Below are 25355 nucleotides of genomic sequence, written 5' to 3'. Positions count from 1 at the left end.
TACTCCGGTTGGAGTGGGGAATTTCATCTTGAGGTGGGGGGTGGAGACCACTACCCCCAAATCTCTTAGAGCGGGGCACCCGATGATGGCGCTGTAAGTGAATGGTATATCTACGACCATGAAGGTGGTCAGAATGGTTTTTTGGAGGGGGTACGTCCCAAAGGTCACGGGTAAATCGATCTTGCCGTCGACCCGTACGGACGCACCGGAGAACCCGTAGATGGAATACTCTGCGGGTCCCAGCCTCTCTTTGCCTAGTTTCATCTCTTCAAAAGTTCCGAGGTGCAATACGTTGATGGAGCTTCCTGTGTCGACCAGAATTTTTCCTATGTCGAAGTTGGCGACGACTAGTCTGACGACCAGTGCGTCGTCGTGCGGGACCTGCAGCCCGTTGAGGTCTTCGTTGGAAAAAGTAATGATCTGGTCTTGTTGGGGCGGATCCGTTCGGGCCTTTTTGGAGGGCATATCCATGGAGAACACCCGCTCTGCATAAGCCCGTCGACCGGCTTTTGTCGGTCCTCCCGCGATGACATTGATTTTTCCTATGATGGTAGGCGGCTGTTCGCGGGCCTGTGGTTGTTCGGGGGGCTCGTCTTTCCGGGGGCGCTGATGGTGGTGTGCGCCGTGCCTGCTGCGGGATCGACGTCTGCTTCTGGAGCGATGCCTACTTTGGGATCGGTGGCGGCTAGTGGATCGGCGGCGGCCGCTAGACCGGCGCCTATCGGGTGACCGATGCCTGCTTCCGGGCTCGTCGGGTGGATGCTGGACCTCGCGCGAACTTTCGCCAGGGCTCCTGAGATATTGGTTTAGGTGGCCCTCCTCGGCCAGCTTTTCCAGCTGGAGGCGGAGGTGGAAGCAATGGTCAGTTTCGTGGCCGTGATCCCCGTGGAATTCGCAGAACTTTTTGGTGGACCGCTTCTTTGGGTCCGTGGCCATTCGTTTGGGGGGGTCAGGAGACCCTGATCTCTGATGGCTAGTAGGACATGGGAGAGGGGAACCTTTAGCGGGGCGCTTCCAAGTCTTTCGAAGACGGGGATGGGGTTCCGACTCGCCTGTCTCTCCTCGGCCCTCGGCCTCAGGATCCTTCGGCCCTCGTTGTTCTTTCTTTCATCGGGGCCGGGCTGGTTCCGCTCTCGGGTGCAGGCTTCTTCTGCCCGTACGAACTTGTCAGCCTTGGATTCAAGTTCCTGTAGGTCCCGTGGCGGCTTGAGGGTGAGATGCAGCTTTAAATTCAGATCGGTGGTGGCATGCTTTAGTGTGGCGACCGCTATTTGGACGTCCATGTTAGAGAGTTGGGCCAATTCGGCGTTGAATTTTAACATGAAGTCTCTTAGGGTCTCGTTTCTTCCCTGCCTGAGGGCTAAGAGGGCGTCGGCTGGATCATGGCGGAGGCGGTTGTTGGCGAATCTTGCACTGAACTTCCTCCCGAATTTGTGGAAGGATGCGATGGAGTCGGGCTCTAATCTCATGTACCAGTCGTTAGCGGTCTTTCTAAATAGGGAGGCGAAGGCTCTGCATATGAATCCATCCGACGCGCCTCGGAGCGTCATTACCCTTTTGAAGGTTTGGAGGAACTCGAGGGGGTCAGTGCTTCCGTCGTATAGACCGAAACGGGAGAGGTCTATGCCTGCTTCTGCAGGGGTCTTTAGGATTTCCGCGGTGACTGGGGATGTCGTTTCTCTTTCCCATTCGTCGAGGATGCCATGGGCGTAGGGCTTCTTCATTTCCAGTTTTACCTCTCGAATCTGCCTCTGCAGGTCGGCTATGGGATCCACGCTGGGCGGTTGCGCTGAGGTTACCACTTCTTCCGCCCGAGGCAGGGGCGGTTCCTGGAGGCGGGCAGTTTGGACAGGGGGAGTGCGGTTTAGCGTAGCCTGCTTCCCGCTGTCTCGCTGGCGTCCCCTAGCCGCAGGGGGCAAAGGGCTATTCGCTGATGGGGACGGCGTCCAGCGAGTCGGTGCTCGCTTTCGCCGGGGATGACGCTCCCCTAGCTGTTCCTCGTTGCCTTCGTCATAGGCTTCTGTCTGGTCCTGCGTCGTCAGGGGCCTCTCCGGGGCCGGAGGAGGCAAGCGTTAGAGTAGTTCTCGGCGGAGTTCGTTGAACATCTCCATAGTGGAGACCATTTGCGGTGTGCTAGAGGAGGGCCCGTGTCGACCCGAGAGTGGTGAGTTGGGCTCTCGGGAGCTTGAGCTGCTGGTTTGCGCACGCTGAGCCTGACTCCTGGTTATTACCCCTGTTTCTTGCTGTTGGGTGTGGTTTCTCATCGTCATAAGGCGTTCAGTACTCGACGAGTCCTACGGATAGCGCCAATATGATGGCGTCTGAATCCGGGTCGGTGATCGCGCGGTCTGTAGAGGGCCTCCGCGGGGTCTGCAATCACAAACAAAGGGGGTCAGGGGGTCCGGGGTGGGTCCCGGACGACCACTTCGACACCCAAGTCAGATCCTTCGACCAATCAATATAAAGGACAGCGAAAAGGAGAAGGGGTTTTGATCAAGGTTACCAGGGCCAACGCGCATGCTCCTTTCTGGGTGTGTGAATGAGTAAGTCGGAGGGGGCTAGTAGGGAGAGTAGGACTGCGTTCCTAGTCTCCTCTGTTGTTGCCTCGCCTCTTTTTCCAGTTGCTTTTCTGTGGGGCTGAGAATGGGGGAAATCCTTCCTAAAAAATGTGGGGATCCTCTCTTCCTCATTTCCCTCCTTTTTAAAGGGAGGCGCGCGGCCCTTTTCATCATTATGGAGAGAAAGCCTTCCTTTGCAGGATTGGGCCGTCCCCTGCCTTGCCGGCGCGTGTGGCTTCGCCGGCCATCTCCTTCCATAGTTTGTGATGATGAGGCCTAGACGGTAACGCGTGTCATGTTTGCATGGTCTTTATCATTTACCAACGTCTTCCTTCATGATAGCTAGGTTCTCCTTGTGCATGGGCGACACGTGGCGATATCTGAGAACGACGCCGTATTTGTGTCCCATCAAGAATTAAATACTTATTCACATATTTCATGTTTTAATTCGAAAAATCCAGTATCAATTTATAAATTTACATGTAATTCGAAAAAGGAATTTTTTTTTAATTATTTGGGATTTTTTTGAAGTTTCAAATGGACCATAAAAAATCGAGATTTTTTTCTCAATTTTGAAAACTTTTGTAAACATGGTTTAGAATCCCTAAGAAAACTTTTCAATAAGCAGACGGTTTCACCTCCGTCGTGGCCAAGTGTGTCACCCGAAATCAACCTGTTCACTTTCTTTTTTTTCTGAAGGGCTGAGATTAGTCTCAATAAAACTCATGGTTTCAACCCCTATTTCTTCTCCGGGGCAACCCCTGTTGTTTATTTATGACTCCTATTTTACACTTAGGGGGTGGCTTGAGGAAGAAAAGGAGGTATCATTTGTCTTTCTAATCTACGCCCTTCACAAAAATGTAAAAGGGCTGATTTCGGGCTACGCACATAGCCGCAATGGGAGGTGAAACACAACCTCTAATCTAAGATAGGGGTGCAACTTGGGTCAAGTTCAACCCGATCCCGACGGATTCAACCTGATTTTGGCTTGGGTTGTGTTGGCATTTCTGTGGCTTGGTTTGGGTTAGGGTTTGGAAAAGCCAACCCGATTTAATTTCGGATTGGGTTAGGGTTGATGGTTTGGCAACCCGACCCGGCCCGAACCCGACCTCCATCCTCTAATTTATCTCTATTTTCTTTGAGCTATTCATTTTTCTGTTTGGCCCAAGGTGAACCCGAACCCAACCCGACAACCTGACCCGATTTCGGGTTAGATGGGTTGGGTTAGGATTGAGATATTTAGAGGGGGGTTGGGTTAGGGTTGAGGAAATGCTATCTCAGGTTGGGTTAGGGTTGGCCTCAACCCGATCCAATCCGAACCAAGTTGCACCCCTAATCTAAGATGGTCAAACCAAGATGCATGATTTTGGATGAATGTGGAACCACAGTGTGCCCGCCACTACGAGAGAGAGAGAGAGAGAGAGAGAGAGAGAGAGAGAGAGAGAGAGAGAGAGAGATGGCAGACAAGATGTGTAGCCCACACGAGCATTATTAGATCAACTTAATTCAGAGAGATGGCAGACAAAATGTGTGGCCCACACGAGCATTATCAGATCAACTTAATTCCAAGCATCATGGTGGATTGGTCTATGATCATATCATGGAACTTGATCTCGTCCATTAACAAATAGATTAATCTGAGGTGGCGAATTTCAACACTGCCACTAATCCCAAAATACTCTTCATTGCTCTTTCTATACCGTTGTTTAGTCTCCTTTTGTATTAAGAACCATCAAAAGTTGGATTAGTTTTTTATTTTTCTATTGAAACAATGCTCAAGTTCCTCCCACTTCGATAAAATGGCTACAGTCTGGTTTGTTTGCCAAACCATTCCGACAAGCCACTGTTTTTTATATTCCTATGGGCTGTTTTCCGTGAGGATAGCAACCTGGGGTTTATTTTAACCTTGGATTAGCTTCCCTTCCTCAGTTCACGTCGAAACAGCTCCCAGTGGGTAGGGTAGCCAATCCCAAGACTCTATTGTAGCCCCTCTTCTTAGGGTTGGCCTACAAGTGGCACATGTAGCCCCTCTTTTCTTGGTTGGCTACTCCATGTGGAATTTTAATATCAAGTAGTTTTGAAACCATAACCTTTGATCTGATACCATGTGAAACAACCAATTACTCCAAAAGCTTAAGCTATTGGAGATGGTGTTATTTAATCTATTATTCTTTAACAGTAAGAGAGGGATAGCGTGGGTGGGAGGAGACAGATTTGAGAGGGCTTGAGGGTGAGGATTGGCTAATAATCATGAAAAGTCGATCATATTTTGAGTAGAGTTTTTTGTTTCCTGATTTTTAGCAACTTTTCAACACTTGTTTCCTGAATTTTAGCAACTTTATCGGCTATATCCCTCTCTCACCACTTGGACACACTAGTTTATCAGGAAAAAAAAAATTTATGGTAGCCAAACGTGTCCTAAAAGAAGGAAGGCAATGAGGACGGATTTTATTGAGCCTGTTCTTGCTGTTAGGAAAGATGGGACCTCGGACGTGAGAAGGAATCTAAATGACATATTGAGTGGGTCCTACTGGTGCTCCAACTAGAAAGGAAACTGTATTTTTGGATGAAGCCTAGAAATTCCCTAGGATCAGTCAATCAGACTTGTGTGTGAGAGAGAGAGAGAGAGAGAGAGAGAGTTAAACTTGGGGAGATTCAACAAACCTGCACTTTGGGGTGTTTATAATCACTGCCAACAATTGAGGTAATCATTGCTAAAGACTGAAGTGAGCACATTTTTAGTCATATAAAATGAGGTTTAGGGATTTTGCTTATTTTTTTGGTGTCACCTCAACAAATTAAACTCTTTTGCTTGGCTGCCAATATATTATTGAAATTCTGCTTATATGCTGATGTGTCATGCTTGTCTCCTCCCAACAAAATCAATGCAAAAAACCACACAAAGATCTTTTTTTGCTTGGATTTCTTAGAGATGATGCTTCTCTCTATATTGGTAAAGACACCCTGTACCACTACTCTACTCCACAAACAGACACTACTTCCACAACTGGTCTACAAGGTAAACTACTTGCAACCAAACAGGAAGTGTCAGAAGTGTTCTAAAGTTTTACAAAAGAATTTCATGAAAAAATACTCTTGTTTTGGTTTTGGTTTTGGTTTTGGTTTTTAAACACTTAAGGGTATTCTAGTACTTCACCTTTGCTTTAAGAAATCTTGGGTTCATTTCTAAAGTTTAGTCCACATTAGGAAGTGAGAAAAAATTAAGTCCCCCTAAGTCGACATTGGTCTTATGTAGAGAGGTATCAAACAAACAAGAAACCAGAAAGCGCACAAGATTGAGATAGGTTAGAACTTATACATGTCAGAAAACTACTGTATTAGGCCAAATTTTGACCAATAAAGTATTCTGCTCAATTTGACCTTGCAAGAGTTGAACCATTTATAGAGAGAGATGAAATAGTGTGCTTTAAATGCCATATGACTTTCAGTAAAATCTAATTGCTCCAATACAATATGCCTCATTGATTGCAGTGTTCATCTAAGGTATGAGTGGTCTATGCAATCATGGTTTAAAATTTCGATTTCGGTACCAGTTTCGGACTTCCCAACGGTCGAAATTTGGTAATAGTTTAAAAAAGAATATTTAATTGATTTCGAAATTTCGGACCGAAATTCAAAAATTTCAGCCAAAATTTTGTAACATATTAAAAATAAAAATAAAAAGATTTCAATTTCTCAAAATTTCGGACCGAAATTCTAAGGCCAAAATTCAGAATTTTGGAAAATTTCGGTTTAAAACCATGTATGCAATATACATTATTACTTATGGTCCGACGAGGTTCAACCCGTCCCAACCCGAGTTTTTAAGCTTATAAAATAAAATTTTCATAAAAAATGCCAGGTTTCACTTAGGTTGGGTTGCCCAAACCCTTGACCCGACCCAACCGGACCCGAGGAACCCATTTTTTCAACCCGACCCAACCCGAGTTCTTAAGTTTATAAAATGAAATTTTCATAAAAAATGTCGAGTTTGACTCGGGTCGGGTTTCCCAAACCATCGACCCGAAGCTGAACCCGAACCTGAACCTGAACCTGAACCCGAACCCGACTTTTTTTCAAGTTGAACCGGACGAATTGCATAAAGGGACAAAACCGTAATTGCACCTATTACCAAGTCTAGTTATGTCTTTTACATACGATTTCCAAGACTACTTAAGGCCATGTCTTCCAACTGAAGGTCTCACACATTCCCTTCACAAGATGATGGAGAAGCTCTCTTCATTCCTCCTGTCTCTCTTCCTCATCAATTTCTTCTTCTGCCCTTATCTCTTGGTTCTGGGTATTGAATCCCCCCAATTCACTGTTGTCCATTCGGAATCAGATTTTGAAATCAGACTGTATAGAGACTCTTCATGGATGTCTGCTTCGGTTAGAGGGATTTCCTTCGATAAGGCCACCAAAGAAGGCTTCCACAGGTATTCCTTTCTATCTTGTGTTTGTTGATTTTTCTTTATAACTCTTCTTTGCATCGCTTTTCAAAGAAAAAACGTGGAAAGTGGATTTTTTTATTGATTTATTCATTGCAAAACCACTCGATCCATTTAATAACTGTAAAAGAAATCCATTAATAAGTACACTTTCCATGTACTTTTTAAAGAAAGTGATGCAACTAAACGGATCCTTGAAACGATGTGATTTTTAGAAGATGAATTATACCCTTTTTTTTTCTTTGTTATACATAAAGAAATGGGGGATTCAATTGAATTTTCCTGGTAAGCGACTATTCAAGGAGTTGGCTAGTTCTGCGGGATTGTTTTATTTTCTTGAAATTAGAAAAGGCAATGCAAGTTATTTTGAGGTTTCTGAATCCATCAGTGGAGTTTTCGGGTTTTGAAGGATTAATCGAGCTCTTTATCGACTTTAATTTGCCTCTAATTTGGCTCTGTATGTGTGTCTCCTTGGGGCTGAGGACTTAGATTACAGTTCTTTTGGAGTTTAATGAGGTACGCACCTGTAAAAAATTGATTCTGTACTCATGTTGTGTGAAATTTGAAGGTTTAGTCAAGTGTTTCTCATTGTTTATTAGTTTAATGAATACTTGTTATCTTGGAATTAAAAAGTTAGTACATGCTGTTTTAAATTTTAACTAGGAAGTGGGAAACCTCTTGTGAAAGCTAAAAGGGATGAAATTTGATCATTGGGTCAAGGTTTCTTTAGACTTAAACGAACCCACCTAGGGGGAAAATGGATATATTTGTTTTCATTGGATTGGTACGGGTTACAGTGGATTTTATGGGGACCCAGTTATGAAAATTGATGCTGTGAATGCTATATGTAAATTGAAGATTTGGTTGCGTTTTTTGCTTTCTTTATTTTTGTATGTTTAATTTTTGAATAGCTTGGAAGAAATGAATGATATGGGTTTTGTTGGAATTGAAAACTACTATGCATTAGTTTCTATTTTAGTGGAAGAACTAACTATTGAAATTGATCGTATTTATGGTTTGAAATATTTTATGATTTAGCTGACACATTGAATTTCCATCTGACACGAGTGTTGGCACGGACACACTTGTTGACATGTATCGACACTCCTTTTGACACTTGTAAACGTACTACTAGAACTGTGAAGCCTAATGTGGGTGCGTGAAGACATTATTGTACTGCCATGTCAAGTGAAATACTTTTTATTATGAAATATTGTGTTTACCATTACTGGGTGGTGTTACGCATTTTACTTTCTAGGGAGTTCATGTTTTGAACAGTAGATTGTTTTTGATAATGCATGAACTGTTTTGGAGTAGATGTAGAAAGAGAGGGAGGGCTGGGGGGAATTGTCGGAGAAAATGTTGTGTATCTTGATGAATTCATTACTTGGTATAAGATAATGTATAGATGAATCAATGAATTTAGTATTTGGTGTGATATACTGAGTTCTTGTGGGGAAACAAAAGTGCAAAATACCAGAAAACAAAGGACATGGTGGCAAGGGTTACAAAATTGAAAGTATAGAAAGAGTAACTAAAATCAATCGCTAGACGAGTTGGTTAATTCTTATCTATACCCATGTAAAGTTCAAGAATCAATTTCCCTCCCTGAAAGAATCTGCCATGGGTGATTTTTTTACTTTCCTTAGACCTTTATGAGTACCATTTGCAATGTAAAAGTTGTTCAGGAGGTATGGCTGTCCTCGATTAGAAGCTTTTATGAGCACCATTAGCAATATTAAAGTTGTTCATGAGGCATGGAAAACTATTTGTTCAGTTGGGACTTTTTGATGAATGAGTTGACAATCTCCCAGTATAATTTGTTTATTGGTGGAAAAATGGATTTGAAAATCGAAACTATGTAGATGGAACTCATTTTGTCACAGCCACTAATTTTTATGTTTATGACCAATCACTTAGCTGGCTCCTTAGGCAAACATGCTTTACATTTCAATGTTGTGCCACCACTTTTATGTGCAAATACTCTCGCCTTTTTTTCTTTAATGCCTTAGCATCTTTCCCCTACTTGACACTCTTTTCATACAAATTATTCTTCCAGTTTTGTATTTCATTTGAAACTATAATTGTTTGCTCTCAATTCATGAATGCTATCTATTAAGACCCCTCAACTTTCCATTGTTGGATCTCAGTTCACATGAATTTATTAAAAAGCTTATGTACTTTGCACTGAATGTTGGTGTTGATCTCCTCAGGTTGTATCAATACATTCATGGTGGTAACATGAATTCTTCCCGACTTGTGATGACTGCTCCCATCTTAACAAGTGTCATCCCAGGGACGCAGTCATCAGAGTATACTGTGAGATTCTACTTGTCCACAAAATGGCAAGAGGGACCTCCTCCTCCCCTTCCTGAGTTGAATTTGCAGTTTGGCAAATGGGGAAATCATTGTGTAGCAGTAAGGACGTTTTCTGGATTTTCCACGGATGAAAACATTATTAAAGAAGTAGACAGTCTGGTAAACAACATAGGTAGGTCCCACTTGGCAAATTCAGCTGTTTTCGAAGATAAGTATGGTTACATGATTGCTCAGTATAATGCTTCATTCCGTGCTACTGGTCGGTTAAACGAAGTGTGGATGAATGTTACTGGATATGCCAGAGAGGGATGCCCAATGCCCGTTTGATCAAGGAATTCACGGACATGGAGTGACCATTCTGAAATCCTAGCAGTTGTATGATTATTGTTTCATATCAAGAAAGGAATTGGAGATTGTTGGCATAAATTACATAGCGTATCCTACATAGAAATGGGCTACACAAATTTCAAATGTTTTTTATGTTGAGAAGGTCTCATGTTTAATTTAGGAGTCTTTCTGTTCATCAATAAAAGTTTGTTGCTTATTGATGTGTTTTGCTTGGTATTGAATCTCCTGAAATACACATGGAGATGCTTAAAAGAAAATATACATGTTGATGTTGTTTCATGTTGGGAAATATAGTGTGTTCCACTACACGAAATTGAGTCATATCCAGAATTCTATTTGGTGATTTTGCAGTTCTCAATTCCCCACCCTGATTTATTGGCTTCAACAATCAAAATTATCACTTGAGATCTGATGTTCTCATTGAAACTGTTTTTATGTGGTGAGATAAAAAGGCATACTTCAACTGAGAACTTGTTTGAAACAATACCAATGAGATCTGTTCTTACCCAGCAAGTTCTAGTGGCACCAAGTGCTATTTTGTTACAACGTACAAGCCTTCAATCCTGTTATTAATCTACCAGAAAACAGTCATAAAAAGAAAAAAAATACCAGAAAACAGCATCTCCCGGATTATTGCCCCACGTGCCCCTGGAAATGCTCCCATGCCTTTTACCCCTAATTTCACTTTTCCTCTCAAGGGTCCAATTGGGCACGTGTAATACCAAAGTTGAAGAAAAGGAATGTGGTTTCCCATTTATTTACTTTCCCTTTTCTCTTCATTTGAGAGGATAGTCAAACAGTTCAAAATGGCTTGCATTTAGGAAATTTACACCAGGCAAGGACTGCCATGTGAATAGTAAATGGCAACCAAGTAAAGCTAGGAAATAGAAAGTCTGTACTTTTATTTTTAATTTCCCACTTTTTGGTGCATCCAAACGGGACGCCAAAGGATATTCCAAGGAAACCCGCCCAAGAACTGAACATGGCCCTTATTTTTCCCCGAGTTTCGATGTGAGAAAGGGTGGATGGTTTTAATCCTGTGTCGGAGACGTCTCTAGTTTTAGTTTCTGATTATTTAGGGACATGCAATATGTCCTTGTCGCGATACTCTTATCAATTGTTTGGCATCTATTTCTCCATTTATCTTAGTATGATGTTCTATTATATAGGTTTCTATTGTAGAGGCAAACACAGCCCATGGACCAAGTTAATTTTTCTCAAAGCATTCTCCTTTGCAACTTAAGGGGAATTTAGCAAAATTACCAAATGCCTTATTCTTCCTAACTCAACTTGATCACCGATCTTGCCAATACTCACCACCATATACTCACCACCAGTTTGTTGCTGATTCCGGGAATTTGATTCCACTTTTACTGAGTACAAATGGCTCAATTGTATTTCCTCCACCATTTGCATCTTTTCATCCTTCAACTCTACAACACCCTGACGGCATTTCCTTCTCTTACCAACCATTTAAAACGTCCTAGCTACTACTGACATATGTGAGTTGGCTCAATTCAACTCAAGAAGCCTCATGAACAACCACTTCTTGTAAGTAGTAATCGACAGTCCTATAATAGAAGTGTTCTTGCACTTGTAGGCTTTGGGCTTGCAGGATAAATACCCCTCCAAGTTATGTTGCAGCAGGCAACTCTCTTCATTTGAAATGTCTGAACTTAGTAAATCACACGAGGATCTGCTAGTCTTTTCTACTGCTTACACCAATATAATATATAATCAATTTCAATTAGGTCCTATTCTTTGATTTTGTTAGAATTGTGTAATGAGATGGATCCCATCACTTATGTCACTTATATGAATTAATGTAATGGGACCTATCATGGATTTTCTATGTTATTAGAGCACTGATCTGATCCGCATCTTCCCTTCCCTTCCCTTCATTCTTTTCTTATCTTTCTTGATGCATATTTCGAACCACCAGATCTAGGGTTCCCTAGTGAGTGATATTGTCCATTTGTGTGAATGGAGCCATTGATCTAGTGTTCCCTAGTGAGTGCTATTGTCTGTTTGTGTGAAGGGAGCCATTTGAGGGCTATGCTGCCCTATTCATTGATTAACTAGTTTGGTGCCATGTTCATGGTTATAGTGTCCTATTCATGGATTAGCAAGCATGTTGTCATGTTCGTGGTTAGTGCCCTATTCACGGACTAGTAAGTGCCCTAGGGATCGGAAACCTAGGGCTCTGATTCCATGTTACGTGAGAGAAAGAAGAAATGGAGAATTGTGAGTTAGGGCTACGCTCCCCCTCACTGAAGTATTTATATACTAAAAGAAGGCTACAATGACAAGAATGCCCCTGATAGGCTTATTCTAACAGTTTTTTATTCTCTGTTGTGAGCTAGTTTACTGGTGATTCATTTCTTCTTGTTCCGTTATCTCTCTCTTTTGAGTCTTCATGTTCTTTTTTACCCCATACTAATATGCCAAATACTCTAAGAGACCACTTCAACTTTATGTTTGCTCGCAAGAAGGTCTTTTCAAATTATGTGACACCTACGTAATCTTCATCGTCTACAAATTCTCCGCCTTTTCTATTGACAGATGATTTTCCTGTTGCTCTTTGTAGAGGTACCAGTTCTTGTACACATTCTGTTTCTCAATTTTTTGGCTCAATAATTTGTCTCCTTTGTTGCATAGTTATTTTTGCTTAAATTTCTTCTGTGTTTGACCCTAGGACTCTACAAGAGGTCCAAGCTCATTCTAATTGAATGAGAGCAATGGAGGACGAGATGCATGATCGTCATTTCGAATAAAACTTGAGAGATATCAAGTCTACTTGCTAGTAAACATGCTCTGGGGTGTAGAGGATTTATATTGTAAACTATTTACCCGATGGATCTGTGGAACATTGAAGGCAAGATTGGTTGCCATGTACTGCACTCAGACATACAATGTGTAGAGATGATTTCCCTAGTTGCGAAGATTGTGTCCTTACGAGTTGTATCTTTGTTCTTTACTAACTTGATGCAAAGAATGTCTTCTTGAGTGGTGACTTGCAAGAAATATATATGGAGCAATCTCCTAGGTTTGTTGCTTAGGCTATGTTTTGATGAGTGGGGGTGACTCGGAGAGTAGTGGATAAGAAATCAAAAGGGAAGAGACGAGCATTTGATTTGTCTAGAAATTACCTCTCGGAGAATAGTGGAATTGTGGTAAGTAGTGTTTGGTTGTGTGGCATAGACTCATAGAGTAGTGGAAAAAGTAGGGGTGTCATTATCAAAATAGAGAGTGAAAAGAGAGATAGGGAAGAGAGCGAAAGAGAGAAAAATTACCTTTTCCAAGATTTTTCTACCAAAATTCTTCCTTTATGGTAGAATTTGGTTTCAATGTGAGGAGAGACATGGGCGTCATGGGCAGACAAGCAATTATTATGCTAGAAAAATGTTGGGGAGTCTCCTGGAATTTCAATGCAATATTGCAACCAAATGAGGAATCGACAACCATCTCCATATGAAATTCCAATGGATGCCGAGCGTTTTTGCGGCCAAACATTGCCTTAGAGGGCGTCATGAAAATTGTACAGATTGAAGAAATTGATTTATGGCCTGAAATAGTCACTTAGTGTGCGGTTTGACAAGTTTAGCGAAGCTAAAGAGATGTGATCATTTACATTTTCAAAGGAAAAAAAAGAGATGTGATCATTTAATACTTATCAGAAGTATTAAGATAGGTAAAATTGTGTTGTTGATTTATGTTGTTGATGTTGTGATCATAGTTGTCGGCATGGGAAGTGAAAGTGCGAAGCGAGGGCTCTCGAGAAGGGAGAAGTGAGAAGTGCAAAGGGTTCAGAAAGCATCATGGGAAGCGACACAGAAGCGTAAAGGGAAGCAAACAAGAAGTGTGGAAAATAAAATAAATAATAAAAATTATAAAAATAAAATAATTATAAAAAATTAAGGACAAATAGAAATAAGTTTTAATAATTTTTTCAGTGTTTGTAAAATTTAAATGCAAGTGAATTCAAGTTTCCAAGCAAAATAAGCAAATCAAATCCAACCACCATAAATGAATCAAAATCTCAACCAACATTAAGTATGAATTCCAACCAAAATAACTAATTATATCCAATTCCAATTCTCAATCATTGATCAGAATATCCAATATCAAAGTTAATACAAAAAAAATTCAAGTTTTAAATGCACGATTAAATCATTAATCTACTTAAATGATTAAAGGTTCAGCCGCTTAAATGGAGAAACTAACATTACTTTTCTTGTCAATTGAATATAGCCAAATATACACACCAACATTACTTATAAACTAAAACGAAGTGGGACAAATGGATAGTTTTTACTGAATTAGAAAATCAAAGAAAAATAGAGAATATAGGGAAAATAAAAAGGAAACTTTAAATACACACTTTTTCTTCTTCATCTTATAATTAATCAATTAAGAAATTAACAATTTTCACAAGAGGAAAGTGTTCCTGAGCTCGAGCTCAAATAATCTGAGCTCGAGCTCAAAAACACATGTGGCCCCACATTTTTTGGGGATCCAAAGTTTTCATTTGGAAGGCCCTTCCATGGATAGGGTGTGTACCAAAAATCAGCCCCATAGGATCATCCTAACCCTGCCATTTGTGGAGGGGAAAAATGGGTTTCATGGACACAGTGTCTGTCTATTTTCCCCTCCACCTTTGATTGGGTTAGGATGATCCTATTGATCTGATTTTTGGTACACACCCTACCCATGGAAGGGCCTTCCAAATGAATGCTTTGGAACTCCCCCAAAAATGTGGGGCCACATGTGTTTTTGAGCTTGAGCTCAGGAACACTTTCCTCTTTTCACAATTGAAGATTTATGATTTAATAAAAATTTAAAATAAAAATGGATTACGAAAAATGAATTGAAAAGAAAAAGAATAGAAGTGAAGGAAAAATATTCTAAAAAATAAAAGAAGGAAATAAAAAATTGGGAAACACGCTTCGCAAAATTGAAGTGTGCTTCCCACGAATTGGAAACGCACTTCTCCAGTTTTTTAGAAGCATTGCGTTTTGCGTTTCTTGCATCCAAAACGTGATTCTCCAGAACTGTGCTTCGCACCTTCCGGGGGCATTTCTGTTAATCATGGTTGTGATTATGGGTACGATCACAGAGGTATTAATAGCTTAAAATCGCTTCTTTTGGACGTTTCCAAACTAAGGATTTCAGAAAACTTTGATATTTTTTGGGTTTTGAGTTGACTCAATGGACACTCGGTATTAATTTTTTCAGTGGAAGTATTTATGTACTAGATTTGCTTGAAAAAACAAGTCACTTTGGGGCAAGACCATTCGACATGCTCATGGATCCCAATACCAAGCTTGTTGTTGATCAAGGAGATCTATTTGAGGATCGAGGAAGATAGAGGTTGGTTGGTAGAGTCCCCTTTTGTACAATTACCAGATCAAATATCACATTAGCAATTAGTGTGTTGAGCCAATTTATGTACACTACACATGTTCCACATTGGAAAGGTGTGATTCATTTATTGAGATGCCTTAAAGGTGCCTCTGGTCTCAGGATACTGTATAAGTCGTGCTCATTCACAAGGAGGGATATACAAATGTTGATTGGGTTAGTTCTCCTTTAGATAGGAGATTTAGTATTGGTTATTGTAAATTCATTGTGGATAGCCTACTAATATAGAGAAGCAAGGATCTTCCATAAAGACAGAGTATCAAGCTATGGCTCACGTGGCTTGTGAGTTAACATGATTGAAGATTTTACTTCAAGAAATTGGTCTCAGTATGATCTATCATCTATCTATCTTTCAGTGAAATTATTTTGCGACAATCAACCTGCCTCATATTTCTATCAATCCAGTCTTTCATGGGAAGAAAAAACACATTGAAGTGAACTTACATTTCATTAGGGGGAAAGTTATAGATGTGGAAGTATTTATGCCGTATTTGAGATCATTAAGACCAGTTATATGATATATTCATGAAAGCAATTAGTCGAAGTCATATATTCATCATGGCAATTAGTCGAAGTCAGAGCACCCATATTTGTTCCAAGATGGTTATTGGTGATATCTACACTCCAGCTTGTGGAGTGTTAGAATCATGTTATGAGATGGGTCACATCACTTATGTTATAGGACTTAGAGCAAGTTGGGTTGGTGTATAGAGCTGTAAGCGCAGTGGGGGGTGACAGAGGATGTGCTCGTATGGTTCATATTAGCGGGGTATGATATTCTCGTTGATTGTTGGGAACAGGAGGCCCTGACCGAAATGAGATTCAAATTGAAAGAAGGTACACAGAGGACGTCTTTAAGAATCAATGAAGGAGATGTTACGAAGTCTCTAGGCCAACAAACACCTTTGCCTTAAGGCTTGCTCCTTGGCGCGAGGAATAAGTCTGCTCCGGGCTGTGCCTTTAGGGTCTCGTTTATAAGAATTCTTTCTTCATTCTTGGCTAGTGGGTCACTTGGAGAAAGTCGAGCAACTTATTCATTGCTACAGTGATTCGGGCGGCTGGTGGCCCCTTTTCGAGAGTTGCGCCTTACGTTGAGGGGGCTTTTCAGCCTAGCTTCAAAAGTACTATCTTAATAAGGGAGGCAATGTGATGGGGCCCATCATGTATTTGCACAATATATAGAGGAAAGTTGTGGGCTTTTCAATTTTTGTTAACAAAGAAATTTACTGATCCTGGCCAGAGGAAGAGAAATAAAAGAAAGAGGAGAAAAGAGACGAAGAATAGAGAAGGGGGGTTGGGGAGAGAGCAAGAAAGCTGGGGGAGAAATTCTCAATCAATCTTATTTCATCAAAAACTATCAAAGCCCACGACAGCAGGCCTATATATAGGCAATAAAATATCATGGAAAATAAAAGCCATAAAAACTAAAAATATGGAAATAAAATCCTTTAAACTAAATAACTTAGAAATAAAATTCCTAGAAACTAAATAAAATGGAAATAAATCCCTACAAGTCCTAATGGGCAAATAAGTCTTATTGTGCCTACAATCCGCATCAATCTCCCCTTGAAAAGAACTCGACCTCAAGTTCCCCAACTAGTCTCATCATTGTGGTAGTCTACTTGGGTCAAATATGTGGATGATCTCGAGTAATAGGAGTAGTAACCCATCGAAGGCTCGAATGACATATATGCTCGTGATATTTGTGAAGGTGGTATGGAACTTGATCCATAAAGACGCAAACCTCTTTGAGAATCAAAGAAGCTGGAAAGATGGCTATGTCCTCCTCCTGGATTGGCATGATGACTATAGGCAATACCAATCTATGTCCATCCTCCAAAAGGTCAACACCAATAAGACCAATAAGCTCATTCGTGAGTATCTTATGCGGCTCAGTGATGTCAGACTGTCAATTCTCCTGATGATCATCATGTGTACTGAAATCCTTTGTCTAAGCACAAAGTCTTGCAATCTGCTCAATCAGCACACAGATAGGGCAATCTTCCACAATAAGCTCCTGATCATCCGTCTTAGGTAAGTGTACATCAGTAAGGTCACTCACCTCTAACTCATGACGGTGTCGACTCTGCTAATAGATCAGCCCACGTGTCTCTGCCACAATATCTGTCTCGAGTGTGGAAGTGTCAAGCTCGCTCTCTAGATGCTCGGCAATCGGCCCTGGGGGACTCTGAATCATCATGCTCATCGACGTCGGCCTCATCAACGATATCATCTGTCGGAACACTAACAACATTGTATCTGGCTTTGTATTTGACCGATCACGGTATGACATAGGCTGGGACTCAACGTCTATAATGGTCTCATCAAAATATCATCGGTGTGTGGCTCGTCATGTGAGTCGGTAATATCAGTCGTGGCCTCTTACTGCCCTTCTGGAGATGTAGCCCCATCAACAGGAGGAGACAGTATAGATAATTGACCCCATCGTGAATCCCACTGACGACGAGCTGCTTCCTCCCAAGCTATCCTCTAACAGTACACCTCAAACGCCTACTCTCTCACAACGAACCGCCTCCTCGTGAGCTACCTGTTGGTGATATTGATAATAAGCCTTTCGAGCATAGACCTTCACGAATTCATCACAGACAAATTGATGCAGGCCAGAGGAAGAAAAATTGAAGAGGAGAAAGGAGGAAGAAGAAGATCAGAAGAGATATAGGGGAATGAGGAAGAAGAAGAAGAAATTTGGGGAGAAATTCTCAATATATCTTATTTCATCAAAACAATCAAAGTCCACTACAACAGGCATATATAGGCAATAAAATATCAACTCAACTCAACAAAGCCTTTGTCCCAAATTAGTTGGGGTATAGGCAGTAAAATATCATGGAAAATAAAATCCCTAAAAACTAAAAACATGGAAATAAAATCCTAGAAACTAAATAGCATATAAATAAAAATCCTAGAAAATAAATAACATTCAAATAAATCCCTAAAAGTGCTAATGGGCAAATATGCCTCTTATTGGGCCTACAATCCGCATCACTTCCGCTCCTCGAAGCTTCTCCTCTTCTGTCCTCTAATCTCTATTTTTTCCCCTCTCTTCTACTATTTGCAAATATGTTAATTAAAAATATAAGTGCTTTGATTGATCTTCTTCAGATGAAATTGGAAGACATCAAATGCTGATAGTCGCTTGTTCCTACTCTTTGGATCAATCTTCAATAGTAATTGCTTTAGTATATGAGTACTTATATACCCGTGTGTTTGTCTGATTATTCACAGAAATGGATTTACTTAAATACTTGTGTAATGTATATGCTGTAACATTCATTTATTAATGTATCTGACCATATTCATTTATTAGATCAAAGATATTTTTAAGAATGATTTGCTATGCTTATTTAAATACTACTTTGAATTCCATTAGTGGTTGTAGATGGAACTCTTGCTCCTGTCTCTGTTAATTACTTGTACTTGTTTTAGTTATATGTCGTTAATGCTTTGCTTCACCTTTTCACGTATATCAGTTTTTTTTGCATTTCAAGAAGAGGTGATATTTATTGATTGACTTTATATAAGCAAATTGCTCTATGTTTAATTTAATTTGTGGCTACTTGACATGCTATTGACTTCTTAAATATTTGTACAAGAAATTTATGTAGACTTTAACCAGTTTAAATTTGCAAACTTTTTTGTTTTTGTTTTTTTTTTTTTTTTTGAAATGAACTTTGCAGACTGTTCTAGGCGTTGTTGTACATTATAGGGCAGAATGTCCTTTCTAGATTATCATTTCAAGGCACTTGGAGTGAATTCTCTCTTAAATTAATGAGCTGGCATTTTTCTATGAAATCGATTTTTAAGAGTAAAAAACACATGGTTTCTCATAAAGATCACTGTCTTTTTAATAGAACTTTGAAATTAATCGTCTATCAAAGAACAAGTGATAAGTTTGTAAGAGCTTGCCTACTCGCTAGTCGCTTCCCATGTCCTACTTTCTCTTGCACACATGCCCAACGTTTCCTGGATGCTGTAGCATCAATTAGTGAATGATCGAGCTTGTATATGTTTCACGAGTTTTTCATCTGTTTCTTTTGACATGAAATGGGCATAGAACAAATTTTACTCAAAATTCACCTTAAAATATTTATTCATCATATCTTTCTTCAAAGTGTTCATTGTTTCCTTTATATTGCTTACCTTATCTTTGAATACCAGTGTTTAAAATTAGTTGATGATCTCGACTTGGTTTAGCTGTGCTCCAAGTTGGAATTATCTGGTTTTTCATTTTCTCAGTAGCATTTAACTAGAAGATATATTTCCAAATGAATTACAAATTTTCGAACATAGACCCGTCTCTCTTTATTGAATCTTTTCAATTATCTTCAGATTGTTTCAGTACATTCAAGGCGCCAACCTGAACTCTTCTCGGATTGCAATGACCGCTCCTGTCGTGACAAGCATTGTCCCGGGGGAAGGTCCCCTACACTCCTCGGCCTACTTTATTCGTCTGTACCTTCCCTTGAAATTCCAAGCGGTGCCGCCCCTTCCTCTCCCTGAGCTAAAATTGCATCCAGACAAATGGGGAACTCATTGCGTTGCCGTCAGGAAGTTTCCCGGGTTTGCTAGGGACAGCAACATTGTGAAGGAAGCGGAGAGACTTGCTGACAGCTTGAGCAGAACTCCATGGGCAAACTCGACTGCTTTTGACGGTAAGTACGCTTACTCGATTGCTCAGTATAACTCTCCTTTCCGCTTAATCGGGCGTGTGAATGAAGTATGGGTGGATATCAATGGATCTGAAACTGAGAATTGCCAATCTAGTGGTGTGGAAGTACTCTAAAGAATGCAGATTCATAGTTCTGATCAAGTTGCAGGAACCTTTCGACTCTGGGTGCCACTTCAGCTCTGGCATATTTGGTTTTTAGATGCTTAAATTACTTATTTTTCTACCTGCTACTGATCTCAAGCTTGCTCCTTGTTGCTCTTGGCTATCAAAGTTCAGATCCTTAGATGGCTGTGTCATGTCTGTATATTATTACATACAAAACGGTGAATGTATCATTGCTTGTGTAAATGTGCTAAACTATATGTTTTAGTAAGTGGGGATCACCTAGCTGTTCAAACACACAAGTTTTTCTCGTTTAAAATGTTAAGCTGTGATGGGGTGGCAACCTCTTGGGGCTGTTCTCCAAGGGGATAGAAATCATTGGATAATCTGTTCCTTGGATTGGGCATCCTGGGTGGATAATTTAATCTTGAGTGTGTTGGAAACGTGTTTTCATTAGGGTAGCCTATATTGAACAACCATAGTCGTTTAGGAGGTGTTAGATGGTTTTCCTAAATGTGTTTAGGGCTAGCTAAATTAACTCTCAATGAAGTCCTGGATTAGTAAGAATCTGCAAGGGGAAACAACCCTAATCCCTAAATATTTATATTAAGTGGTTGCTTAATGCTCCATGGGAGTAACACACATGAAGGAAAACAAGAGCTATTAGAGTTCTTCTTTGGTTGATCCCTTATCTACCGAGGAAAAGCCGGTGATTCTGTTGATCTAAGCATGAGGACTTAGATAGAGAGGAAGACCACTTAGTGTTTAATACTCCGTGCTCGTTGGGAGCGTCTTCGTTGGTTTGATCCAATGCATTATCTGTAGACTTATCTCATCTTCACAGCCAGGATTTTGTTTTATCGTAAAAAGTTCAAGAAAACAAAAATGTGAGAAAGCAAAGTGGTATTGTTGGGTTTTCTAAATGTGTAGTGGGCTCGTAAGGAGGTCTTCAGCGTGTAGACGGATTTCAGCCACCCATGGTGGGTCATGATGCTTTCAGCATTGGGCAAAGATGGACGGTCGATCAGGCTGATGGTTGGTGGTTGTGGGCCCCACCCTAAAGAGCTAGGGGCTTTTGGGCGGTTTTGAGATGCTGGCCATCGGTTTTCCAGCGTGCGGCCTAGATCACGTCCTCATGTGGCACGCCACCTCTTTTTCTTTCTACAGTTTTGTGTAGTGACTTGCAAAGTTGCAACTATGGAAGGATAATTTTGGAGAACTGTTGGGGTAGTTTGTAACATAAATTTATAGACTTTGCTTTTTAACGAATAAGTTTGGACTGTTTGGGGCCCAACAATCAATTCTACGGCCTAGAGTCAATTTTTTGGAACTAAAATCGATTTTCTCGAACTAGAATTAATTCTCTAGGACCTGATAGAACTTGAATCCAGATTCCTAGAACTAGAATTGATTCATTGGAACATAATGGAATCTACGTAAATAAAACATTGATTATTTGGACACAATGTGCAAAATTGAAGTCATACGCTGTGTTTGGATTGCTGGAATCAGGAATCAGTATTGACATCACATTCCAATCCTATTCTAATTCCCCCCAGTAAACAAATGGAAATTCAGTTTTTCTATGTTTGGGTTAGGATTGGAATTTGACAAAGGAATTAATTGTGATTCCGATTCTACTGTTTGGTAGCATTGGAATAAAATCATATTTTCATATCATCCCAATAAACAAGTCTTCCGTTTTTTTTTTTGGCCAAAATGTCAAATCATATATTATTACTAAGACATTCCCACAATAGAAATATCATTGCTAAGATAACAACAACAAAAAATGTGTCTACTAATTCACTACACAAGAAACAACAAAATATATTAAGAAAAATAAAAGACTTAGCTTCCAAAGAAGCATCCAAATAAATCATAATATGTCAAAAAACTAGGGCTGCAACTCGGGTCGGGCGGGTCGGGTTTTGGAGAACCCAACCCTACCCGAGAAATATCTCGGGTCGGGTCGGGTCGGGTTTTTTTTCGGAAAACCCACGATTCCCAAACCCGGCCCTACCCATGATAAATCTCGGGTCGGTTCGGATCGGGTCGGGTTTTTTCACGTTGACGCAAATTTTTAAGGAAAATTCTTGTTTTGCAAGGCAATTCAACTCATTGAAGCAGAAATTACACTCACATTACACTTGAATCAAACAATGATGTAATTACACTCACATCACACTTGAATCAAACAATGCTGTAATCAAACAATGTTGTAATTACAATCAAACAATGCTGAATCAAACACTTGAATCAACTCAACTCATAGAAGCAGAAATTACACTCACATACGGTAACAGTGGGTGCGTGGATTTTCACTTTTAACTTTGGGATAATTACATTTACACCCCCTCTAGTTTCTGACACATCCACTTCCACCCCTATAGTTTAAAACGTGACAAATACACCCTTGTAGTTTCAATTTGTTTAAGGTAGGCCCCCTCAGCTGAAGGTTCGTCCATAGATTGAAGGGTTAGGATGATCCGATGGAGCTGATTTTTTGGGCACACCATATCTATGTCAGGACCCATCAAATGAACGCTTTAGATCATCCAAATAATGTGGGCCCCTACCCGAATCCAAACACTACCAAAAAATCATCCAAATAATGTGGGCCCACATTGTTTGGATGATCCAAAGCGTTCATTTGATGGATCCTGACATAGATAGGGTGTGCCCAAAAAATCAGCTCCATCGGATCATCCTAACCCTTCAATCTATGGACGAACCTTCAGCTGAGGGGGCCTACCTTAAACAAATTGAAACTACAAGGGTGTATTTGTCACGTTTTAAACTATAGGGGTGGAAGTGGATGTGTCAGAAACTAGAGGGGGTGTAAATGTAATTATCCCTTTAACTTTTAACTAACAATAGAAAAAAATGTACATACTATAACTTATGTAACTCGGGTGGGTCGGGTCGGGCCCCTTCAAACCCGGCTCGACCCGAGATTCATGCGGGTTTTTGAATGTTGAACCCGGCTCGACCCGAAACCCATGAAACCTGAACCCGACCCAGGCTATTTTCGGGTCGGGTAAAACCCGGCTCGAGTTGCAGCCTTACAAAAAACTACAATACCAACCAAAATAGCATCCAACATGGTGAATACAACTCATTAAAATTGACAATCTATATTTATCCATCAAGCATCATATGAACCCACACCACTTTCGTTACCATAGGATGATCCAAGCCATCCAATTGATGGGCCATAATATAAATTGGTTGTGCCCCAAAAATCATTTACATAGGATGATTGTAACCCTCCAATCTATAGAGGTTTCCATAATATGCAGTTTCTCTTTAGATCGGAGGGCTAGGATCATCCTACAGAAATTATATTTTGTGGCTCAACCTATTTATGTTGTGGCACATCAACTGGATGGTTTGGATCATCCTATGGTGTGGGCTGTAGAGATCATTTTGAAAAATATGGGTGAGGCCTATCTTGTTCAAAGATTTCAACAAATTAATTGTTGGGCCCACCAACGGTTCATGTGAATCATGTTGCGCGCAAAAGAGAGAGAGAGAGGGGGGGTTTGGAGTAGTGTTGTACCGGCTGTGGACTTGAAGGCGGGATTGCATCTTGGGGGGATGTGACTGCGCTATATTTTTTGTTTAGTGATAACCTTGTTTCTCTTTTTTAGAGGGATTTGCTCGGGACCAAGGCACAAAGGAATTTCACGGCTATTTGTTGCATGTGAGGGCATGCAACACAGCACTTTTCAGCAGATATTGTCTAACATGCATCAGTCACGAAATGCCTTTCTACAATGGCCCCTGGACAATTCTCTTTTATGCAGGAGCGCACAAACAGATAAAAATTTAATTCTTTTTTAAATCATTAAGTGCAACCAAATTCAGTTTCTCAACCAACTTTAAAAATGATGTTGATATAAAAATTGAAGGGCCCTTCCGCGGCCCTTGCATAAAGAGGGCCCTTGATCACCAGGGACACCCAGCGTCAGTGTATCAATGGCAAAAGGAGGCTAATGTACTTTAGGTTAGAAAAATCCAGTGGCTTTGATTGCAAAGTACACTGGCAAATGGGTGTCCCCGGTGATAAAAGGGGCGGAAATATCATTTCCCTTTTTTTAGTGAGACATCCCCTCAAGATCCTGAGTCTGTTTCTTCCTTGGACGGGCAGAGCAGAGCTATGCTGAATCTAGTCAATCAAAACACTTCCTGACCGTTCGATCAAAATACATTTTTCTTTGTTTGAAGTGTGTTATTTTTTAGAAATTCTCAAGAGACTATGATCTTATTAAATATATTTAAATACACATTAAGGGGATGTAGCTCAGATGGTAGAGCGCTCGCTTAGCATGCGAGAGGTACGGGGATCGATACCCCGCATCTCCAGTATAATAAGTGTGTCTAAATTATTATTTCTTTTGGTATTTTTCTACCGGTGTGGTTTATTTACTTTTTGATTTGAAGTACTTCTAAACGGGGCAAAAAAACGTTAGTTCAGAACGGAGTGTCATCATTAAAAAATGAGAGTGCCGATATCATTGCCCTTTATGATAATATATCTAAATTAACCATAACAGCATCATTTCCCTCTAAATCATGAACCGGTCAAAGTTTTACCAATCCAAACAGGGCCCTATAAGAAAACGTGGATTTTCTCACGGGAGATTGGAAAATAAATGAAGCAAATCCAATCCCATCATCAAACCATCTAAATATTAGCATTCCCAGCTAAAACAAGAGAAATTAAATAGTGTAAGCCTTATAGTCCCTTAATTTTCAAAAATGACTGTACAGACCACATCATAGGACGATCCAAACCGTCCATGTGATGGAACTTGTTACTCAAAAATCATTTCCATAGGATGATCCCAGCCCTCTGATATATAGATCTTTCCATAATATGCAGTTCCTCTATAGATCGGAGGGTTGGGATCATCCTATGATGTGTCCGTACAGTACTTTTTGAAAAATACGGGACTATAAGGGCTTGCACCATATAAAATCTCACAAAACAAGACCTTGAACCTACACGTTATAGCTATTATCATTTTTTTTTTCCCATCTCAACGCCATCAACATAAAACTCACCTTGGTTTCCTCAAATAGGAAAATGGGCGTCTTGACTTGGATTCGAATGAGCGTCCATTTCACTCTTGATTAATATGCCACAAATTGGTGTTGTATTATTATTCAATGGGCGTGGGTTCAGCCAAAGTTTGCCTCTACCAAACTACTACGGTTGTTGAGATGGGCAGGTTGAAGAAAATAGAAATATGTTACATAAAAAGGGAGGTGGTTTTTTTTTTCACCCCCACCCCTGCAGGATGGTACAGCCCCCTTTTACGTGAGTTGTTGGCAGACTTTTAACACTTTTTGACATCAAATCACGTTAAAAGGGGGATGTATCCATCCTACAGGGGGGTGAAAAAATCACCCCCCTACATAAAAATACAAATTAAAACCCCACATACTCTTGATGTTACTAGG

At 40.5% G+C, this 25355-nt stretch overlaps 1 protein-coding gene and 1 non-coding gene across 3 annotated transcripts; both read left to right on the top strand.

Moving 5' to 3' along the window:
- The first annotated feature begins 6746 nt into the window (after nt 1–6746).
- Nucleotides 6747–20157, top strand: LOC143854021 (uncharacterized). Of its 2 annotated transcripts, none has more exons than XM_077363729.1 (2): nt 6747–6994; nt 9220–9873. In XM_077363729.1, exons 1-2 carry the CDS (start codon nt 6780–6782, stop codon nt 9650–9652), a joined length of 648 nt encoding a protein of 215 aa, XP_077219844.1. In that variant the 5' UTR covers nt 6747–6779; the 3' UTR covers nt 9653–9873. The 2 variants fall into 2 exon arrangements, 1 of the variants encoding a protein (XP_077219844.1); XR_013237338.1 differs by lacking the exon at nt 9220–9873 and adding an exon at nt 19445–20157 and having other exon boundaries at nt 6856–6994.
- A 4024-nt stretch (nt 20158–24181) lies between these two features.
- Nucleotides 24182–24254, top strand: TRNAA-AGC (transfer RNA alanine (anticodon AGC)). Its single transcript has one exon. It is a non-coding gene; the product is annotated as a tRNA-Ala (tRNA).
- Nucleotides 24255–25355: the final 1101 nt, after the last annotated feature.

This window comes from Tasmannia lanceolata, unplaced genomic scaffold (genome assembly GCF_043159265.1).
Source record: "Tasmannia lanceolata isolate RefF3 unplaced genomic scaffold, GAP_Taslan_0.1 ptg000003l, whole genome shotgun sequence".
Taxonomy (NCBI): Eukaryota; Viridiplantae; Streptophyta; class Magnoliopsida; order Canellales; family Winteraceae; genus Tasmannia; species Tasmannia lanceolata.
This window is presented reverse-complemented; position numbering and strand designations above follow the sequence as displayed.

Bases quoted from the DNA above. Each gene is read 5' to 3' on its own strand.
- LOC143854021 (XM_077363729.1), top strand. From the start codon at position 6,780: ATGATGGAGAAGCTCTCTTCATTCCTCCTGTCTCTCTTCCTCATCAAT. The intron at 6,995-9,219 runs GTATTCCTTTCT...TGATCTCCTCAG, and splicing joins ACCAAAGAAGGCTTCCACAG to GTTGTATCAATACATTCATG.